The 16511-nt window shown below is 43.4% G+C and overlaps 1 protein-coding gene across 3 annotated transcripts in view; it reads right to left on the reverse strand.

Moving 5' to 3' along the window:
- EGFLAM (EGF like, fibronectin type III and laminin G domains) overlaps positions 1–16511 on the reverse strand; it is a 107938-nt gene that overhangs the window by 58933 nt on the left and 32494 nt on the right. Inside the window, exon 1 of one of the 3 annotated variants that reach the window (XM_075410914.1) lies at positions 2258–2297. The exons of the other annotated variants lie outside the window; for them this stretch is intronic. Coding sequence (XP_075267029.1) covers positions 2258–2270 — 13 coding nt within the window. The 5' untranslated portion in view covers positions 2271–2297. Of the gene's footprint in view, positions 1–2257; positions 2298–16511 lie in introns of those variants that run through there. 3 annotated transcript variants of the gene reach the window in all.

Raw genomic sequence — 16511 nt, forward strand, 5'->3', positions numbered from 1 at the left:
TTTGAAGCTAAATACAAAACTTAACAGCTTACACCGTCTGCACAGCATTAATCTACATCAATACCCAAGTAGTTAAAACAAGAGCAGAACTGACATTCTGGTCCTTTTCAAACTGACCGTGCATTTTCCTACTGCTGGGAAACTTTTTGGTTTATGTTTCTCAATTTGAGTGAGCAAGGGTAGCCAGTCGAGGTCCACATCTCTTGGTTAACACTGACTTTGTTTTCCTGGCCCTTTTATCTATTTATTTCTCTTCAGTGCTAAAAGAAATCCTGGACAGTGCTAGGTGCAATCATGAAAGAATAAATACATAAATTTTATAAATGAAGTTTAAAAGACCCTAACTTCTCTCACTATTCAGACCCGATGCCTGAAGCTTCAGCCATTCTTACCTAAAAAAATTCCCAGCAGACTGTCTCCTGGGCAAGGCTGCACACAGACTGCATGCGATGGGCTCCTCATCAAGAACTTTTTTCTTCCTTTTATTGTTGAAACAACACAGTGGGGGAAAAAAAATCCAATACACCTTCAGAAACAGGGATTACCTGTTGTAAGCTAGGGGTTTGTATTTTCTACACACTCCAAGGATCTTGTTTATCAGCCCAACTTGAAAGCAACTCTGAAGACTAATTCACTATTATAACATCCTCAGTAAGCTCATGTAGCCCTAACAGGACTTTGCTACAGAGAAAACATACTCAGAGCTCTACCTGCATGAATTGTACGCATTCCCTGCAATGATTTAACCTAAGTTAATGGGAGCATGCACAAGAATGACAGTCTGCCCTAACAGGCTCCTACTCCATAAACACAAGCCACCAGTGAGATTCCCAGTTTCCCTCCCAGTCTGTCACTTCTCTCAGAGGGTAAAACCGGGAGCTGCAATCCCCTCCCAGACTCTTTCCAGGGACACCACCAAAGCGTTCCTTCCCCTGGCTCCCAGGGAAGCGGCACCAAGGAGCTGAGCACATCCTAAATGGATCTTCAAGTAAACAAATAACCACCCAGTGCTTCAGGCAATGCAGTTGAGCAACCTGCAGGCTTTTAAATGTGTTCCCGAGATGCTGCAAACTATCCAGGATCCAGAAACAGGAATATCCACACATCCACACTGTCTGTATAGTCCACAGCAAAAGTTCAGACTCCAAGGAAAGTCTGCTTGGAAACGTTTTGAGGATAGCATAGCTCACAGACCATGTCTGTAAGTCAGTATGGACATCTTTTGGGAAGGAAAGGAGTTCAGCCATATGGATGAGAGTCTAATGATGCCACGCTACTTGCTCTCTGGGCATTCACTCATTCTATTTATTAGCAGAGACTTCATCTCATGGATCCCTGCTTGGTTTAGGGGCTCTGAGCACAGCACAGTGCCACCTCTCATGCACACCTCCAGCCCTGCGTTCAGCAGTAGCTGGGCCACACAACACCACGTACCATCCAGTCACCAAAGGAGAGGCAGGGAAGAACAGCCAGGGCTGGGGTATCACTGTCTACTTATGCAGCATTTCACATTCAGAAAACATCTTTCCAATCTTCACAGTACCCAGTGAGGCAGATTAGTATTAGAGCTGCAACGGTAGTAAAGCAAAAAAATAACTCCTAAACATTCACTCTTAATATGTTCATGCCATCCTTGTACTACTTGCTAGAGAGGCCCTACAAGACGAGTTTGCTGTGAGGCATAGTTGCTGAAAAAAAATATTTTAACCAGTACTGACAAATACTCATATAAGGCAGGCTTCAAATCCATATTCCGAATGCACTGCAGGCCAGTAAAATTATTTGCAGAAAGTATTTGGCAAATAATTAGGAATAACAAATTTGAAAAAAAATGCAATCCATTTGCAGACTATCTGCAAACAGAGAGGCAACATCTGTTTAACAAGGAGCCATGCCATGAATTATTCACCCAGCCCTACTAAACACTACTATCTCCAGTTTACAGATGACGAAAGAGACACAGAGAGCCAAACACTGACCTCAGTTACACCGGCCTACAAATTGTCACTGGAAGAGTAAATACTAACTGGAGCCAGGGAAAACCAGAGCAAAGAGCCGGAGAGGTCTCTATTTCCATCCTCCTTGTTCAATTCTCTCTAGAAGACAAGGAATTCCCATAACTGAACAAAAACGGTGCCACAAGGCGTGCTTGGGAACCAGGCATAAGTGCCATCAGCACGTAGCACTGCCTTTGCGAGCAGTCTCAGACTGCTCAGCAGCCAAACGATGGTTTGGGGAGCGTGCAGGAACCACTCACCACATCGCTGCATCCTGCCCTTGCTGCAACAAAACCGTGCGACGACCAGGCACGTGGTGCTCACCCTGCCAGGGACCGCGCTGCCTCCTGGTTAAACTGGGAGCCAAGAGGAAATGGAAAACCTGGGCCAGCCCTGCCCCACGCGCAGAGTTATTTCTTGGGGAGGACAGAGCACAAGACAGAAAGGAGCATCTCATGCAGTGTGGCAGTCCTCACAGTTCACTGTCACCACTCCTGAGCTTGCAGCTTATTGATGTGTTGCTGGGGACTCAGAGTCACTTCTAGTTGCCAGAGTCCAAATTTCACATAATCTGACAAAGAAAAAATGTCCATTTTTGGACTGAACTTCCCCTGCATAACCATGACAAAGTAACTGTGGGGTCTGACACAAGCAATGTTTATGCCACTGAGATGCAGGAGATGTCATGGCTTTGAAACAATCCTGCTGTAGCACTATATCAAAATGGTTTTCCAGCTGATCACAACTGTTGCAATACATATCCCTGTTTTACCAACAAATTATTTTGAGATGAATGTGTACTTTAGGTATTTTGCAAGACTTTACAGAACATCATGTATTAGGCACACTAAAAATGGCTACTAAAACCGGTCTAAACACTTCTGTCTTTATACAGATACAAAGGTCACACTGAGACTATAAAACAGAAAAGGATAAAACTCTTTGGGTATTCATAGCTACCGCTCCAGTTCAGGGCAGAACTACCTCTTCTTAAAATTCAGCATGAAAACTCTCTTAATCTGGTAGCACCATGTTGTCATTGTTTATCCTGGCTGGATGCCAGATGCCCACCAAAGTTGCTCCATCACTCTCCATCCTCAGTTGGACAGGGGACAAAAAATACAACGAAAGGTTCATGGGTCAAGATAAGGACAAGGAGAGATTGCTCACCAATTATCATCACAGGCAAAACAGACTCCATTTGGGGAAATCAGTTTAATTTATCACCAATCAAATCAGAGTAGAGTAATAAGAAATAAAACCAAATCTTAAAACACCTTCTCCCCACCCCTCCCTTCTTCCCAGGTTTGACTTCACGCCTGATTTCTCCAGCTCCTCCCCCTGAGCATCGCAGGGGTACGGGCAAGGGGGGCTGTGATCAGCTCATCACACGTTGTCTCCGCTGCTCCCTCCTCCTCACTCTCTTCCCCTGCTCCAGCATGGGGTCCTCCCCATGGCAGGCAGCTCTTCACAAACTGCCCCAGTGTGGGTCCTTCCCACGGGGTGCAGTCCTTCAGGAATCGACTACTCCAGTGTGGGTCCCCACGGGGTCACAAGCCCTGCAGCAAACCTGCTCTGGCATGGGCTCCTCTCTCCATGGGACCACGGGTCCTGCCAGAAGCCTGCTCTGGCGCAGGCTCTCCACGGGCTCACAGCCTCCTTCGGACATCCCCCTGCTCCAGCGTGGGGTCCCTTCCACGGGCTGCAGGTGGAGATCTGCTCCACCGTGGACCTCCATGGGCTACAGGGGCACAACCTGCCTCACCATGCTCTGTTCCATGGGCTGCAGGGGAATCTGTTCCAGCGCCTGGAGCACCTCCTCCCCCTCCTTCTGCACTGGCCTTGGTGTCTGCAGAGTTGTCCCTCCCACACAGTCTCACACCTCTATCCTGATGCAATTGCCATTATGCAGGGGTTTTTCCCTTTAACTATGCTATCACAGCGGTGCTAACACCATCGCTGATGGGCTCGGCCTTGGCCAGCAGCGGGTCCATCTTGAGCGGGCTGGCACTGGCTCTGTCAGACACAGGGGAAGCTTCTGGCAGCTTCTCACAGAAGCTACACCTGCAGCCCCCCAGCTACCAAAACCTTACCACACAAACCCAGTAGAGCAGTGCAAAACCACAATGCAGCCTACTCCCCTCTGCAGCCCACTGGGTGGGAACCTGCAGACAAGGGAGGTGCAATAAATCTATTATTTGTACATACTCTGAAAATCTGCTTCAGTGGTGATCCCACCTGCAAATATCCTCCGCAGTTGGATCCCGTGAATATCTAAGAAGGCATGGAGATCAGCGCTGATCATAAAGAACAAGGAAGCAATTTATATAAAAATAAAATGAAACACATTCTGTACAAAACCGGGCATTTTCCTTTCCAGCCCATCAGGCACAGAAAGTTCAGTATTGTCCAAAACGCTTTGATGAAACTGGTAATGGAAGCAATGACTTTGGTCCCATGCAAAGAACCCATTAATCAGGAGGGGTGCACTCTTACACATATTAAGACTACACATCGTAAAAGTATCTCTAATACAAGAAGCTAATGAGGACTCTGCTGTAGATAAACAATGTTGAGCTGACAACATTGTATTTACTTTTCTGCTTACAGTGATTTTGTTTCTTGTTTATACATCTCTTCAGTTCTGTACTTCTAAAAATATGCAGAAACTGCTAAACCAGTGAAGGAGTCACCAAACAAGCTCTCCAAGTGAGCTGGAGAATACACGAGCCCTCTCCCTAAACTGTAGTTAATTTTACCATTTTTAAATAATTACCATTATTTAAATTTTTTCTTCACAAAAGCGACTCAAATTAAGCACGGTAAAAAAAACTTATCTCATCAACAGAATTGTCATTTCCATTGCAGCTCCCACTGTCGCATGTAACAGCCTCGGCCCATATATTAAACACCCACAGGCTACCATCAGGGTGGCCACAGGCAAAGTGCGTCCTGGGCACAGTCCCCTTCCCTGCCTGTGACAGTCTATGATGTACCAGTGCCTCGGGATGCTCCTTCCCATCACTGAATACACGAGCAGAGATGTCACTTCCACGTCTACCCTCGCATTCTTAAAGCAGAGTTAGCTTGAGTAGCTGATGTGAACACTTCAAATTAACCCACTGCTTCCAGCCTAACCACGCTTGCCTCACCCAGAGCTCACGAGCAACCACTTTAGCTCAATTCTTTCCTCCAGCTGCTGCAAGAAAACTGTTACTGCAGACACAGGCAAGTTCCTTCCTCCTTCCAGTCAAGAATTGACTACAGTGATGAATGGTTATGGTAAAAAACTCAACTTCAAAATTATGTTCATGAGCTTCACATCTGAAGTACTTTGGATGAGCTGGATAAAGCTCATCACAGTTCGTACTTCTATTTTACAGGAAATTTCAAAATTTATTTAAATTTTGTATTAGATTAAAATAATACTGACTGAAAACAATATTTTTTTAAACTATTCATGAATGGAATATCTGAAAGGAATGGGTTTGGAATATTTTATTTTAGAATTTTAATTATATTTTGCATTTCATCTTCTCTTTCCTTTTTAGACATTTATATTGTTTCAAAGCATGCAGGCAGTTACAGGTACTTACAGGTACTGAAATATTATACATATAATATAACCAATGTAATCCACATGCAATAATATGGTAATTCATTTAAAGGAAAACAAACAGTTCATTTCATCTTTACTAGTCTGTGGTCTGAAAAATGAAAATCTTTATACTACATAATCTGTACTACTATTAAAGATAGGGCATAGGTCAACAAAATGACATAACCATTTCACTATCTTACTTTTAAATCTCTGTGGGTAACAGCTAAGAGGTACTGACTGAAGGACTCCTTATTTTCCAGGCTGATGTATCTCCTACTTGTGTCCCATGAAACAAGAGAAATTTGTTGATGAAATGCCAGCTGTCACCACTAACATGTCAAAATACAAGTAAATAGGTATAAAAACCTCATGAAAGACATTTCAAACTAATTCTAAATTGAAGTTTTCAGAACAAAAGATTTTCCAGAAAGAGAAATTCCTTTGGAATTATTTTCTTTTAAACACCATTTAATTCAGTTCACCGACTTCATTGAAATAGCATTTTATCACTGAAAAAGTTGTTTTCCACAAAAAGTCTGTCCACTTCCGGAGGTGAAACAAAGTGTGTTATGGCCCATTCACTCTCTCACTGAAATACTGGTGAAATTCTCATCTGTAAAACAACGAGCAGTGGTAGGGTCTTCTCCTGCTTTCCTTCTTCTTACAGACTGAATGAGGTTATGCAAACACCACAGTGGAATGAAGACAGCATGACAAACCGAAAAAGGTCAGGAAATCCTAAATGAAAAAAATGTGCCATCTTTCCATCCCTTTGAAGCGTTTTCCAGCTCCCACTGCCCAGCAGCAGAACGTAAGAGAGCAAGAATCTCCCAGCCGCAACAACTTTAACGGATGATGACTTGAAACTGGAAAATCTCAGCCGCTCTCTCCTGGTCCTGCTTGTGATGCCCTGAGTAGCAACATCAACATGGAAAACATCAAAAAACTGAGAAATTTTGATAGTCATTGCTCTGAATGAGACATCTACCACTGCTTGTGCACTAGATCTCAACACAAGGTAACCCACTGGGCCACCTGCACACTGCCACAGTGAGCACCGAAGCAGACACTGCAGGTAGTATCGCCCTGTAGAGGCATCACGGCTTTTGACAAAGACAGCAGTGTACAAGCCTTTAGAGAGACTAACCTGATCACAGTTAGTCCTTTAAAAATACTGTAATAAGCACAATGAAAAAAAAAACCCTGAACATCACAATAATAGCAGGCTTGGACCCACATGACCATTTTCTGATGAAGTGTATGGCATCTGTTATCTGTCCCAGATACACCTTAGTCATCAGGGTATCTATAGTCCAAGGCAGAGGAATGAAGGAGGCAAAGCTCAGAACTTCAGCTACAGTGCAAGACAGCAAATCCCATTAAAAACGAACAGGCACAATGTCAGTGCTGACATTGTCACAGCTTTTCCTGTTTTGCCTTGGCCCTGCAGATCACGGAAGAGAAGGGCAGAGGTGGGAAGCCCCATTCCCCTCCCCGCGCTCCTACCCAGAGCACGGCTCTGCTCCCGGGAAGGCTCTGACTGCACAGAGAAGGCAAGGAGAGAGGAGGTGAGCTCTGCACAGTGCACAGTGACTTCCAGGTATGAGACAGAAAAGCAGAAACTGATTTTTTAAATAATTTTTTTAAGAACTAGATATAGAAAAAAACCTTCTAGCTGTAGATGGTTATGCACCAGAATCGCTTTTGGGAAATTCCTGGTGCTGAAGGCTATTAAAAGCAGGAGACACCATTATCTCTGAGCAAAGGTCTAGTTTATACCTGTCCTGCCTTTGTCAAGAGGAACAGACAGGGCAATCTCTGGATCACTCTTACAGGCTTGTGTTTTTAATAATTACTGATCAGAAGCTAGTCTGATTAACACAAGTGCATACCTGCATACACTGTCCCTGCACCTGACATAACTTGGTGAAATATTTCTCCTAATGGAAGTGCTTTCTCCTTCCAGTATAAATGCAGCATAGATGCCTATAAAAAAGCCCCACCAAGACACTCCACCTGCATAACCTCAGGTACATTCCTGGAAGCCTGAGTCTAATTCTAGTGCTCCTCCCCCTAAAACCAGGCTTGTGCTTTGGCTGTCGAAGCCCCAGTGCTGGGGCATGGCTGTCCTAATTCCTAGTGTCTCCTAGCAGATGAAAATGGTAGCCAGGTCCCTGTTCCCGGGAAAAGGGTGGCACTGAGGTTGACCTCTCTCTGCTCCAGCCCACAGGCTGCTTGAATAAAAAGCTCAACACTTTTCCTGCTCTGCGATTTCCTGGCTGGACTCAGACCTGCTCTGTCCCTGCGGATGTGTCCAGCCTGCTGCCAGGGCCCTGCCTGCCCTGCTGCTGCCTGCCTTCGCATCAGCTACTTCACCGGCTTTCAAATAACTTTGACAATAAAGTGCCTGGGAGGTTTAACCTAAGCATTAGAAAGTAGCTGATTTCAAGCAACAGCACGATAGCATGTCTCTGCAATAGACCTTAATGATCAGTACGACAGGCTGGATAAGAACCAGCACGCCGACAGCATCACCCGGCATCCCCTCCAACCCCATCTCCCTCCATGGTTTTCTACACCGGGAGCAGCAGTCAATTAAAGAGGCACTCAGTGACGGGCAGCAGCAGCTTTCCATCCAGGCACCCCAGCAGGACTGCACATGCTGCCCGCACGAGGCAGGCCCAGCGAGCTGCAGGGGAAACTCTGCACCCAAGAAGAACTGTGTCATCCAGAGGTGTAGCTTCATCCCACCACTGAGCAAAAGCCACATCTCACTGCCAGCAGTAAGGGAAAGCTCTCACGCCTTCTCCTGCCCTGCCACCTCCCTGCTCCTCCATCCCGCTCCCTCCAGGCACTTCCCTCCGTCTGCCTACCCCAGGGCTTCTCCCTCCCCTATTGCATAATTTTGAACATCATGTGAGAGAATTCAACCTACTTCCACCAGAAAAAAAAAGGTTGTTCTCTTTTGTCTCAAGGGTTACATGTCTGAGGTGCTAGGAAGTACAAACATCGGACGAGCTCCAGAAAACACGGCTCTCCAAACATTGTCGGAAGCAGAAACAGGAAAAGATTAACAAAGCTGACCACACAGTGCTTAAAGTTAATAGCTGAGTCTTAGGCATTGTTGGTGAAAACCAACTCTTCTAAGCAGGCTATTGCTGTTATGAAATGAAATTATAAAAATAAGGATAAATGTCAGCCTGTCACATTTTCTGAGCATTTATAACACGGCTAAAATATGTAAGAGAACCACATAGGAAAGATTTTGTATTTATTCTCAAAAAATACAGCTTCATTATCTAGATTTTTTTACTTATATATATAAATAAAAAGGCCAGTTAAACTGTACAAAATGCCAAATAAATAACTTGAGAATTTCTTTCTCCATCAGTCAATACCACTTAAGGGTATATTTTTCAGATGTTTGCTACCCAAACCTTATTACATCCAACGGGAACCATGGCAAAATTGTTTACGCTACTTGAAAAATGTTCTCCTTGATGTCTCTTAATCTCTTTGCTTTATCTACAACAAATTTCTCTCTCGCTGATACACAATACAAAACTGAGCTCTTGAAGAAATATCTTACTTGGTGTAAGAAACAAAATTCAAAGGGAGCTCCTGGAAAAGTGGTCCAAGAGAAAAACCTGACAATCATACGTGTATTATGGACACACACACACACACACACACACACAAAAAGATCAAAGTATAAAGAGGACAATGCTGACCATGCGACAAGCAACTAATGTGCAGGGTGAGGACAGGACACGCAGCGTCTTGGGTTCCCACAATCCCTACAAGTCCTGAGTAATTGTCTTGAAGCTCGTTGTTGGTGGACGCAAACAATCTGGTCACACCCCAGAGAGTACCACAAAAATAAATGTGTGAGTTGGTTGTCCCTGAGGTTTTGGCACAGGCCTCACATGGCTACACCACCTCAAACAGTAGCAACCTCCTACTGAAGATCTTTGCACTGATCGCAACTAAAGCAAACACAGGCTTGTTTGTAGCAAGCAGAGCCGTTGGTCCAGTTGGTGTCATCAGTGCATGACAGGATGGAGGACAGCTCAAAGGAAGCTAAACATGAGAGCAGAAATAAACATTTCCAAGAGATACTTGTGACACTCTGCAAAATCACAGAGATGGTGCCGTTGGAAGGCACCTCTGGAGATCACCTAGTGCAAACCCCTGCTCAGAGCAGCCTCAACTGTAGCGGGTTGCTCAAGACTTTGCCTCATGAGTTTTCAGTACCTCCAAGGTCAGAGACTCCACAACCTCTCTGGGCAAGTGCTCAGCCACCCTCACAGAAGTTTTTTCTTATGTCTAAACGGAATTTCCTGTGTTTCAGCTTGTGCCCATTGCCTCTGGTCCTGTCACAGGGCACCACTGAGAAGAGCCTGGCTCCATCTCCATTACTCCCACCATCAGATATTTATATGCATTGATAAGATCCCCCAAAGTTGCTTACTCTTCAGGCTCAACTGTTGCTCTTAGCCTCTCCCCATACCAGAGGTGTTCCACTCCTTTAATCATCTTTGTGGCCCTTTGCTGGACTCGCTTCAGTATGTCCATGTCTCCTCTTGTACTGGGTATCCCAGAACTGGAGCCAGTACTCCAGATGTGACTCACCTGCACTCAGTAGAGAGAAAGAAACACCTGCCTCAACCTGCTGGCAGCACTCCTCCTAATGCAGCCCAGGGTGCTGCTGGCCTTTTTGCTGCAAGGGCACATCCACCACAGCTGCCACTGCACAGTGATCCTGACCCCACTGGAGAAACCAGCTCAACTGCAACTGTGGTTTCATTAACGGCTGCTGAAGGCCAGGTCAGGGAGGAAATCTGACATCTTCTCAAGGAACAAGAAATTCTCCTCCAACTCCATTCCTCCGTAAGAAATGGGATAATTTCACTATCTTCTGCAGTTAGCAAGCCTCTCCATTCACCAGTATTATCAGTGAAAACCACAGAGGAAATTCTTTGTCTCTATTAAGCTACTGAAATAGATGTGTTTTTTAAACCTGAATCCCTGCACTAACTTTGTGCGGGACAGGGCTGCATATCCAAAAAGTCAGTAACAAGCAGCTGGATGTGAAACCTGGGAGAATGACTGGGAGGGACAAAACCTTCTTTGCTGCAAGAGACAATGAGATATGGAAATCTATCTCAGCATAAAGACCAAACACGTAACGGAACAAACACCAAATGACCCATGCAGTTATGAGGTCCACAAAGCTAGTATCTAATACTCCCTAATCCTCTCAAAGCATTCCCTGCTCCACCAGCACCTTGGCTTCTGCAGCCTGCAGAGTCCAACCCTTTGGCTCCAGTCCCCACCAGGGCTGCCTCACCATGCAAGCCATACCCTTCCCTTGGCTCGCTCTTTTCCCCTTTCTGCCCATTTTAGGTGCTGTCTAGTTCTCTGTCCAGAAGTGACTGAAAAAAACCCTTATGTTCTGTAGGTTTCTTCTTCCATCCTCTCTATGATCACTTTGTCTTACAACTCCACCGAGGTAAACGGCTTGAACGCTCTCATCTCAGCCTGCTACGCCCTTTATCACATACACAGAGAGAGATGCAATTCTTGACTGCGTAGTTCACCACACCATGGTGCTGCCGCTGTGACTGTTAGATGAAGATGAAAACAGTAGCAACCTGCATGCAAGCGATTCATGTTGGAATGGGAATGTCTTGAAACAGGAACAGCAACTAAAACTCCACCAGGACGTTGGTCTCCGTGCATGGCTAGAGTACCAACTGCAATGCCACGATCTCTGTAAATAGTCACGTTCATAAAAAGCCTGCTTATTTTTAGAATCATGTTGCTTTCTCCTGTGATTATCTTGAAAGCAGAATATGAAAGAGAGCTCACATTTCTGTTCCAAGTAATAGATTCTGGCTTCTGCTATCTCTGATTAAACCACAAAAGTTTTGACACTTAATTCCCATTATTTGCAGTTTGGCAAGCTTTGTTCATGTTTTTTTCCTAAAATGATCTTCTAGTCGAAATTTCTCATGAATGGAAGAATTTAACTTGAGCAAAATTCTCTATAATCTTTGCCCTCAGGATTTTTTTTCACAAGATTTTTGAGCTCAGCAATGCAAAGCCAGTCTTGGTTTAAAACTTTATATGTGCAATAATGGCTCTGACACATCAGAAGAATCCAAATTACTTCTGTATTTGAAAGCAGCATGCTCAACATTCACAAGATGCTCATTTCCCCTCATTTTAGAAAGACGATTCAAATCGCAAGTTCCAAATGTACACAGGTGTTGATATTTGACTGTACCATCATTTTCACAGGTGCAAGCAACTTTAAATGACTTTAAAAGTCAGGAGAGGTGTGAAGAATAATCTGGCTTGGGATTCTTCCAGACTTGGAGATCTTTTTGTGCTACACCAGTCTGACTACCCTCTGAGGACACAGGGAAACTCAAACTGCATGGTGTCCACTCAGAAGAACTGCTCTTAACATGACTGCTATCTGCACTGTAAGTTAAAAAGTACTTATTAACTACAAGGTTAATATACGTAAGTGGAAAGACACCCTATCACCACTTGGTGATACACTCAAAGCCAGACACAGAACATGTTGGCTTCTGCACATGGTTTACCTCTTCTAGCTCTAAAAATTATCCAGGATAACTTTTGGCAATGCTTGAATGAAATATCTTTCTAAGAAAACAAAGCCGGTGCATTTTGACTATCCAACCACATGGCCAGCAAGTCACCAAAAGAAGAAAGGGTTTCTCCCATGGCCGCATAGCTGTCCTCTTTCTTTTGGATAAAAGGCTCCCTGGGTCAATACTGTGTGGATTTCTCTCTCATTGGAGGCCAATATCCTGAGCTTTCCTCAAGAATAGTCCTTACTCCTGGGTGAAGTTAGACTGCACTTCGTAGAACAACTGGTACGAACTTGGTGTATTTCAGGCTATACAACCCTCATCTGGAGAGTTTTATGGATCATCACACACCATATCATTACCTAGGTTTGAGTTAGTTACCTGGTTGTGATGGAGCTTTTTCCCCCTAAGCCTCCAATTTTCAGTGGCTTATGCGCTCTTGAAGCAGTTACTCTCAAAGATTAGTTCAGCTGTGTTTGTTCTCAGCTCAGCAACTCTGAAAAGTCTGAAAATACAATGTTCATCTTTTGCTGTGGTTTAGATGTTCATATTATACAAAATAACTAATTTGGGTTTCATGTGTAAGCATCTTCACTAAAAATAAAAAAACAAAAGGAAATCACATCTTGCCTATTCTCACCCCAAAGTATTTCAGCTGGAATTATGAAGAACAGGTTTTGGGTTTTGTTTGTAGGTTTTTTTAGATAGATCAGTTGTTTGCACAAAAACCATTAGGAAATTTTATGCAAGATAACATAGCTATCATCATCTCTTGTGTGCCTGCGGTTTAGAAAGTCTTTTATTACATGACCACAGACCACTGTGGCACATTCACCAATAAATACGGCACCAAATTGTACACTCTTCAGTATATGAAATAATAAAGTCAGTAAATTGCCTCTTCATGGTAATTTACTTAGATTACAGGCATCTTTGATATATTTTAATAGCTTTTTAAGACAAGAAAAACTTTCTATAAGCATTTATTTTAGTGTTTCAATTCACTGTGGCAGAAAAGCTGTGAGAAGGCCCTACCAGTCCTGTTTTGAGTCTACATCATGAAGCAAAAACATTAGCCACCTCCTTTTTTTAGTTTTTCTTTTGAGTAAGACCACATTAAAGGGATACAAGCAGAATCAGGCACAAGGTTGAGTCCCAGTATAAGTGTGATTTGAGGAATGGGAAACTCCGAAGTATATTCTCAGCTGACTGATGAGTTTGTGGGGCACTGAAGAGAACTTATCCCCTGAAATTTTCCGTTTTAAGACAACAGGGTACTCTCCTGCTCCTCAGGATGTCTTTTGGGTGACCGACACTCAGAATCCCTGCCATTAAGTTTAAGAAGCTGAATACGATTGTCAGATGTGCTCACTCCTAACGAGCTGCACACAGTACGCAGTGCTGTGCCCTGCCTAGTCCTGTGTCACTGTGTATCGGCCAGAGAAAAAGAGGGTGTTTTTATCTCCAAGGCACACTGGAAGATATGGAGGCCCAGCAGCCTTGACTAAAATTGGGGTGCAGCTGTGCTGAGCACCCTACAGAAGTCCTGTTACTGTCTAACGTGCATGGCTGGAAAAGGATAAAACCACAAAATCACTCTTATCCCATTTTGAAAACTGAAAATCTGGCCTTGGAAGGACTGGAAAATCCTCAAAGCAAGTCTGTGACAGCCTCAGGACAGAAGGATTTCCCAAGGCTCACTCTAGTGCCTTAACTCCAGAACAACCCCTCTTCTCCAAAGCATCACTGGGATCCCCAATATCTGGTACAGGTATAATTCCACCAATTTAAAAAAATTTCTTGTCTAATTTTACCTTTATGAACACTGATGTAAGTCTGTATAGTAGTTTTAGAGGGGACATCGGCAAAATCGTGCCCAAGAAAAACATTTACCAGAAGTTTCCTTTTACAGAGGAAGATAGCAATTTTGGGACAGAAAAGACACAACAGTTTCGCTGTGAGTAAGACTAACTAAAATCAGAAAACATACTTCAAAATGAGTAATTAACAGTGACATACTAAGTTACACTCTGAAGTGAAATAATTCAGTGCATTCCCCTTCGTGCCCCAGAGGGTGTTAGGGGAACGCTTGTGTCTGCACGAGGTGGTGATGAGATTGATCAGCACTAGCAGGATTTACCAGAGTATAGACCCCAGAGCTACAAAAGCAAGTCCCATCAAAATGAAAATGTCACACAACTTCTACGCAAATACGATAAACAACAAATACATATATAATTCATGCTTGGTTGATTTTCTTGGCATTGAAGACATCAAACAGTGTAGTGCGATGGCCTGTGCTTTGGTCTATGTCTGAAACAATAAAAGAATGATATTCATGTTCCCCCAAATAAATTATTCACATGTTCTTTATTAGTTTTAGCTCACAGATACACACCACCCCTGCCAGCTCTGCAGCTCTCGCATTAGGAATCATTTGGCTTCAGACTCATTCCTTTTTTCCAACACTTCACGTGAGCAGCAGATCAACCTCACGCCTGCATGCTTTACACGTGGGATTTATTATGAGTGAATTACAACTCATCCTATTGTTCCAAAAAACCTGTAATATTTAAAAACTCAAATAAGCACTTTTTTTCTCTAAGACCGACACATTTTCCTTATCTGTAGACCTGATTTTCAGGGTAGTTTGGCTTATTTTGATACCAAAATAGGTCTAGACTTTCAGAAGTGTTCCATATCCAGTAGCTCTTACTATAGCCAGATTTTCTGAAGAATTTGAGTATCGCAGTGCCAAGTTCTTTGGAAAAAAAAGTCATCTACTCCAGTGCTGACCAGGGATCTGTGCTCTTTCAAAAATCTGGCCCTTATATTGAGTGCTACACTCTTGCAAAGTCTTCAGACTTTAACCGGTCTGATTCCTCCAGCATTTACACACAAAGCCAGTGACGTCTACCATTACGGACATCTGGGAAATAGATACAATACAAGCTCAATTCTTTGTTTATATTAGTTGGCAAGTATAATATATATTAAAAAGAAAAAAACAGATTCCTAAGCATTAGATAGGAATATTTTATCCTCCCCGTGCAGACCAACTCAGCAGTTCTAATATTCTGCAGGGCACTGAAACTTTACACTGTTAGTAAAAAAGTAGCAATGCAATATAGAGCAACAAGTTTGTGCCATGAATATCGATAGGAAATCGGCTAAGTGGTCGACTTTTTCCCCTATAATCCTCTAAAATCATAGAATCATTACATTTCAATATTATTGTGTTTATATTAGTAGCAGCATTGCACATTGGGGCCCAGGTTCAGGCTTTCCAGCCATCAAACAGTTGACTGAAACTTGCAAGTGGTGAAAACCTGTGTCTTTGCAGAAGGCAAAAGCAAGAAAACCGTGTGAAAGCAGCAGCACGAGTGCCAACTTCTGCAAGTACAAGATTTAGAGCATCCCAGCCTAATTCTTTTCCCGACAATGTTATTCCCCACACGGTGTCTAAGGATTTGTCTTAAGCCCTTCCCGAAGTGTCTGTCATCCCACTTCCTTGTCTCCAGCAAATGTATCATGGAACTGTAAATAAATGTTCAAACGAGTTTAGCAGTCATCGCCATGTTTTGAATTTGAGCGTGACAGTTATTTTTCCCTGAAGTTTAATGTAAGAAGTTGTATTTGTGGCCATTTTACTATACACTTTATTTTCAACCTCGCATACAGAGTTGTCACTCTGTTGCTTCTTGGGGATGACAAACTCGATCTTTGTAAGCTGAGCCTGAACAAAAAACTTGGAAAAACTGAGATGCATGTGACTATCTTTTTTCTTTTGACCCACAGAACCTCCTGGACAGCTCCTGTTATTGAAGATGAACTTTTATCACTTCTCTCTCAATATAACATCTGCTTTCACCTCAGTTACAATTTCTGCACAAGTCTCACTTCCATTGCTATTAAAAGGGCAAAGTGAAAGGAAAAAAATCTTAAAGAGCTTTTCACTATCTTCTCTCTTCTTCACCCACTACTTTCGTTTGTGTGCATAAATGATACTCCTTTCCGCTCTTCACCGCCCTGCATGTGATATGCAGCAGAACAAGGCGGAGATGTGAGCTACCTGGAACTATACCTGTTCTCAGTGTTTTGACAGCAACATTTCACAGTTGGGACCCAGCTGCGGGATTCTCGGAAGCCTGCAATTCCAACAGCCCTTGGCAGAATGCAGATGGGATTTAAATCATACACTGCTGCACACAAACTGTCTGGGGATTTCCCTCTTCAAATCTTGCTACCAGTGAATTTTCAAATGTTTGCACAGATTTTGAAAAAATTGTT

Source organism: Opisthocomus hoazin, chromosome Z, assembly GCF_030867145.1.
Source record: "Opisthocomus hoazin isolate bOpiHoa1 chromosome Z, bOpiHoa1.hap1, whole genome shotgun sequence".
Classification (NCBI taxonomy): Eukaryota; Metazoa; Chordata; class Aves; order Opisthocomiformes; family Opisthocomidae; genus Opisthocomus; species Opisthocomus hoazin.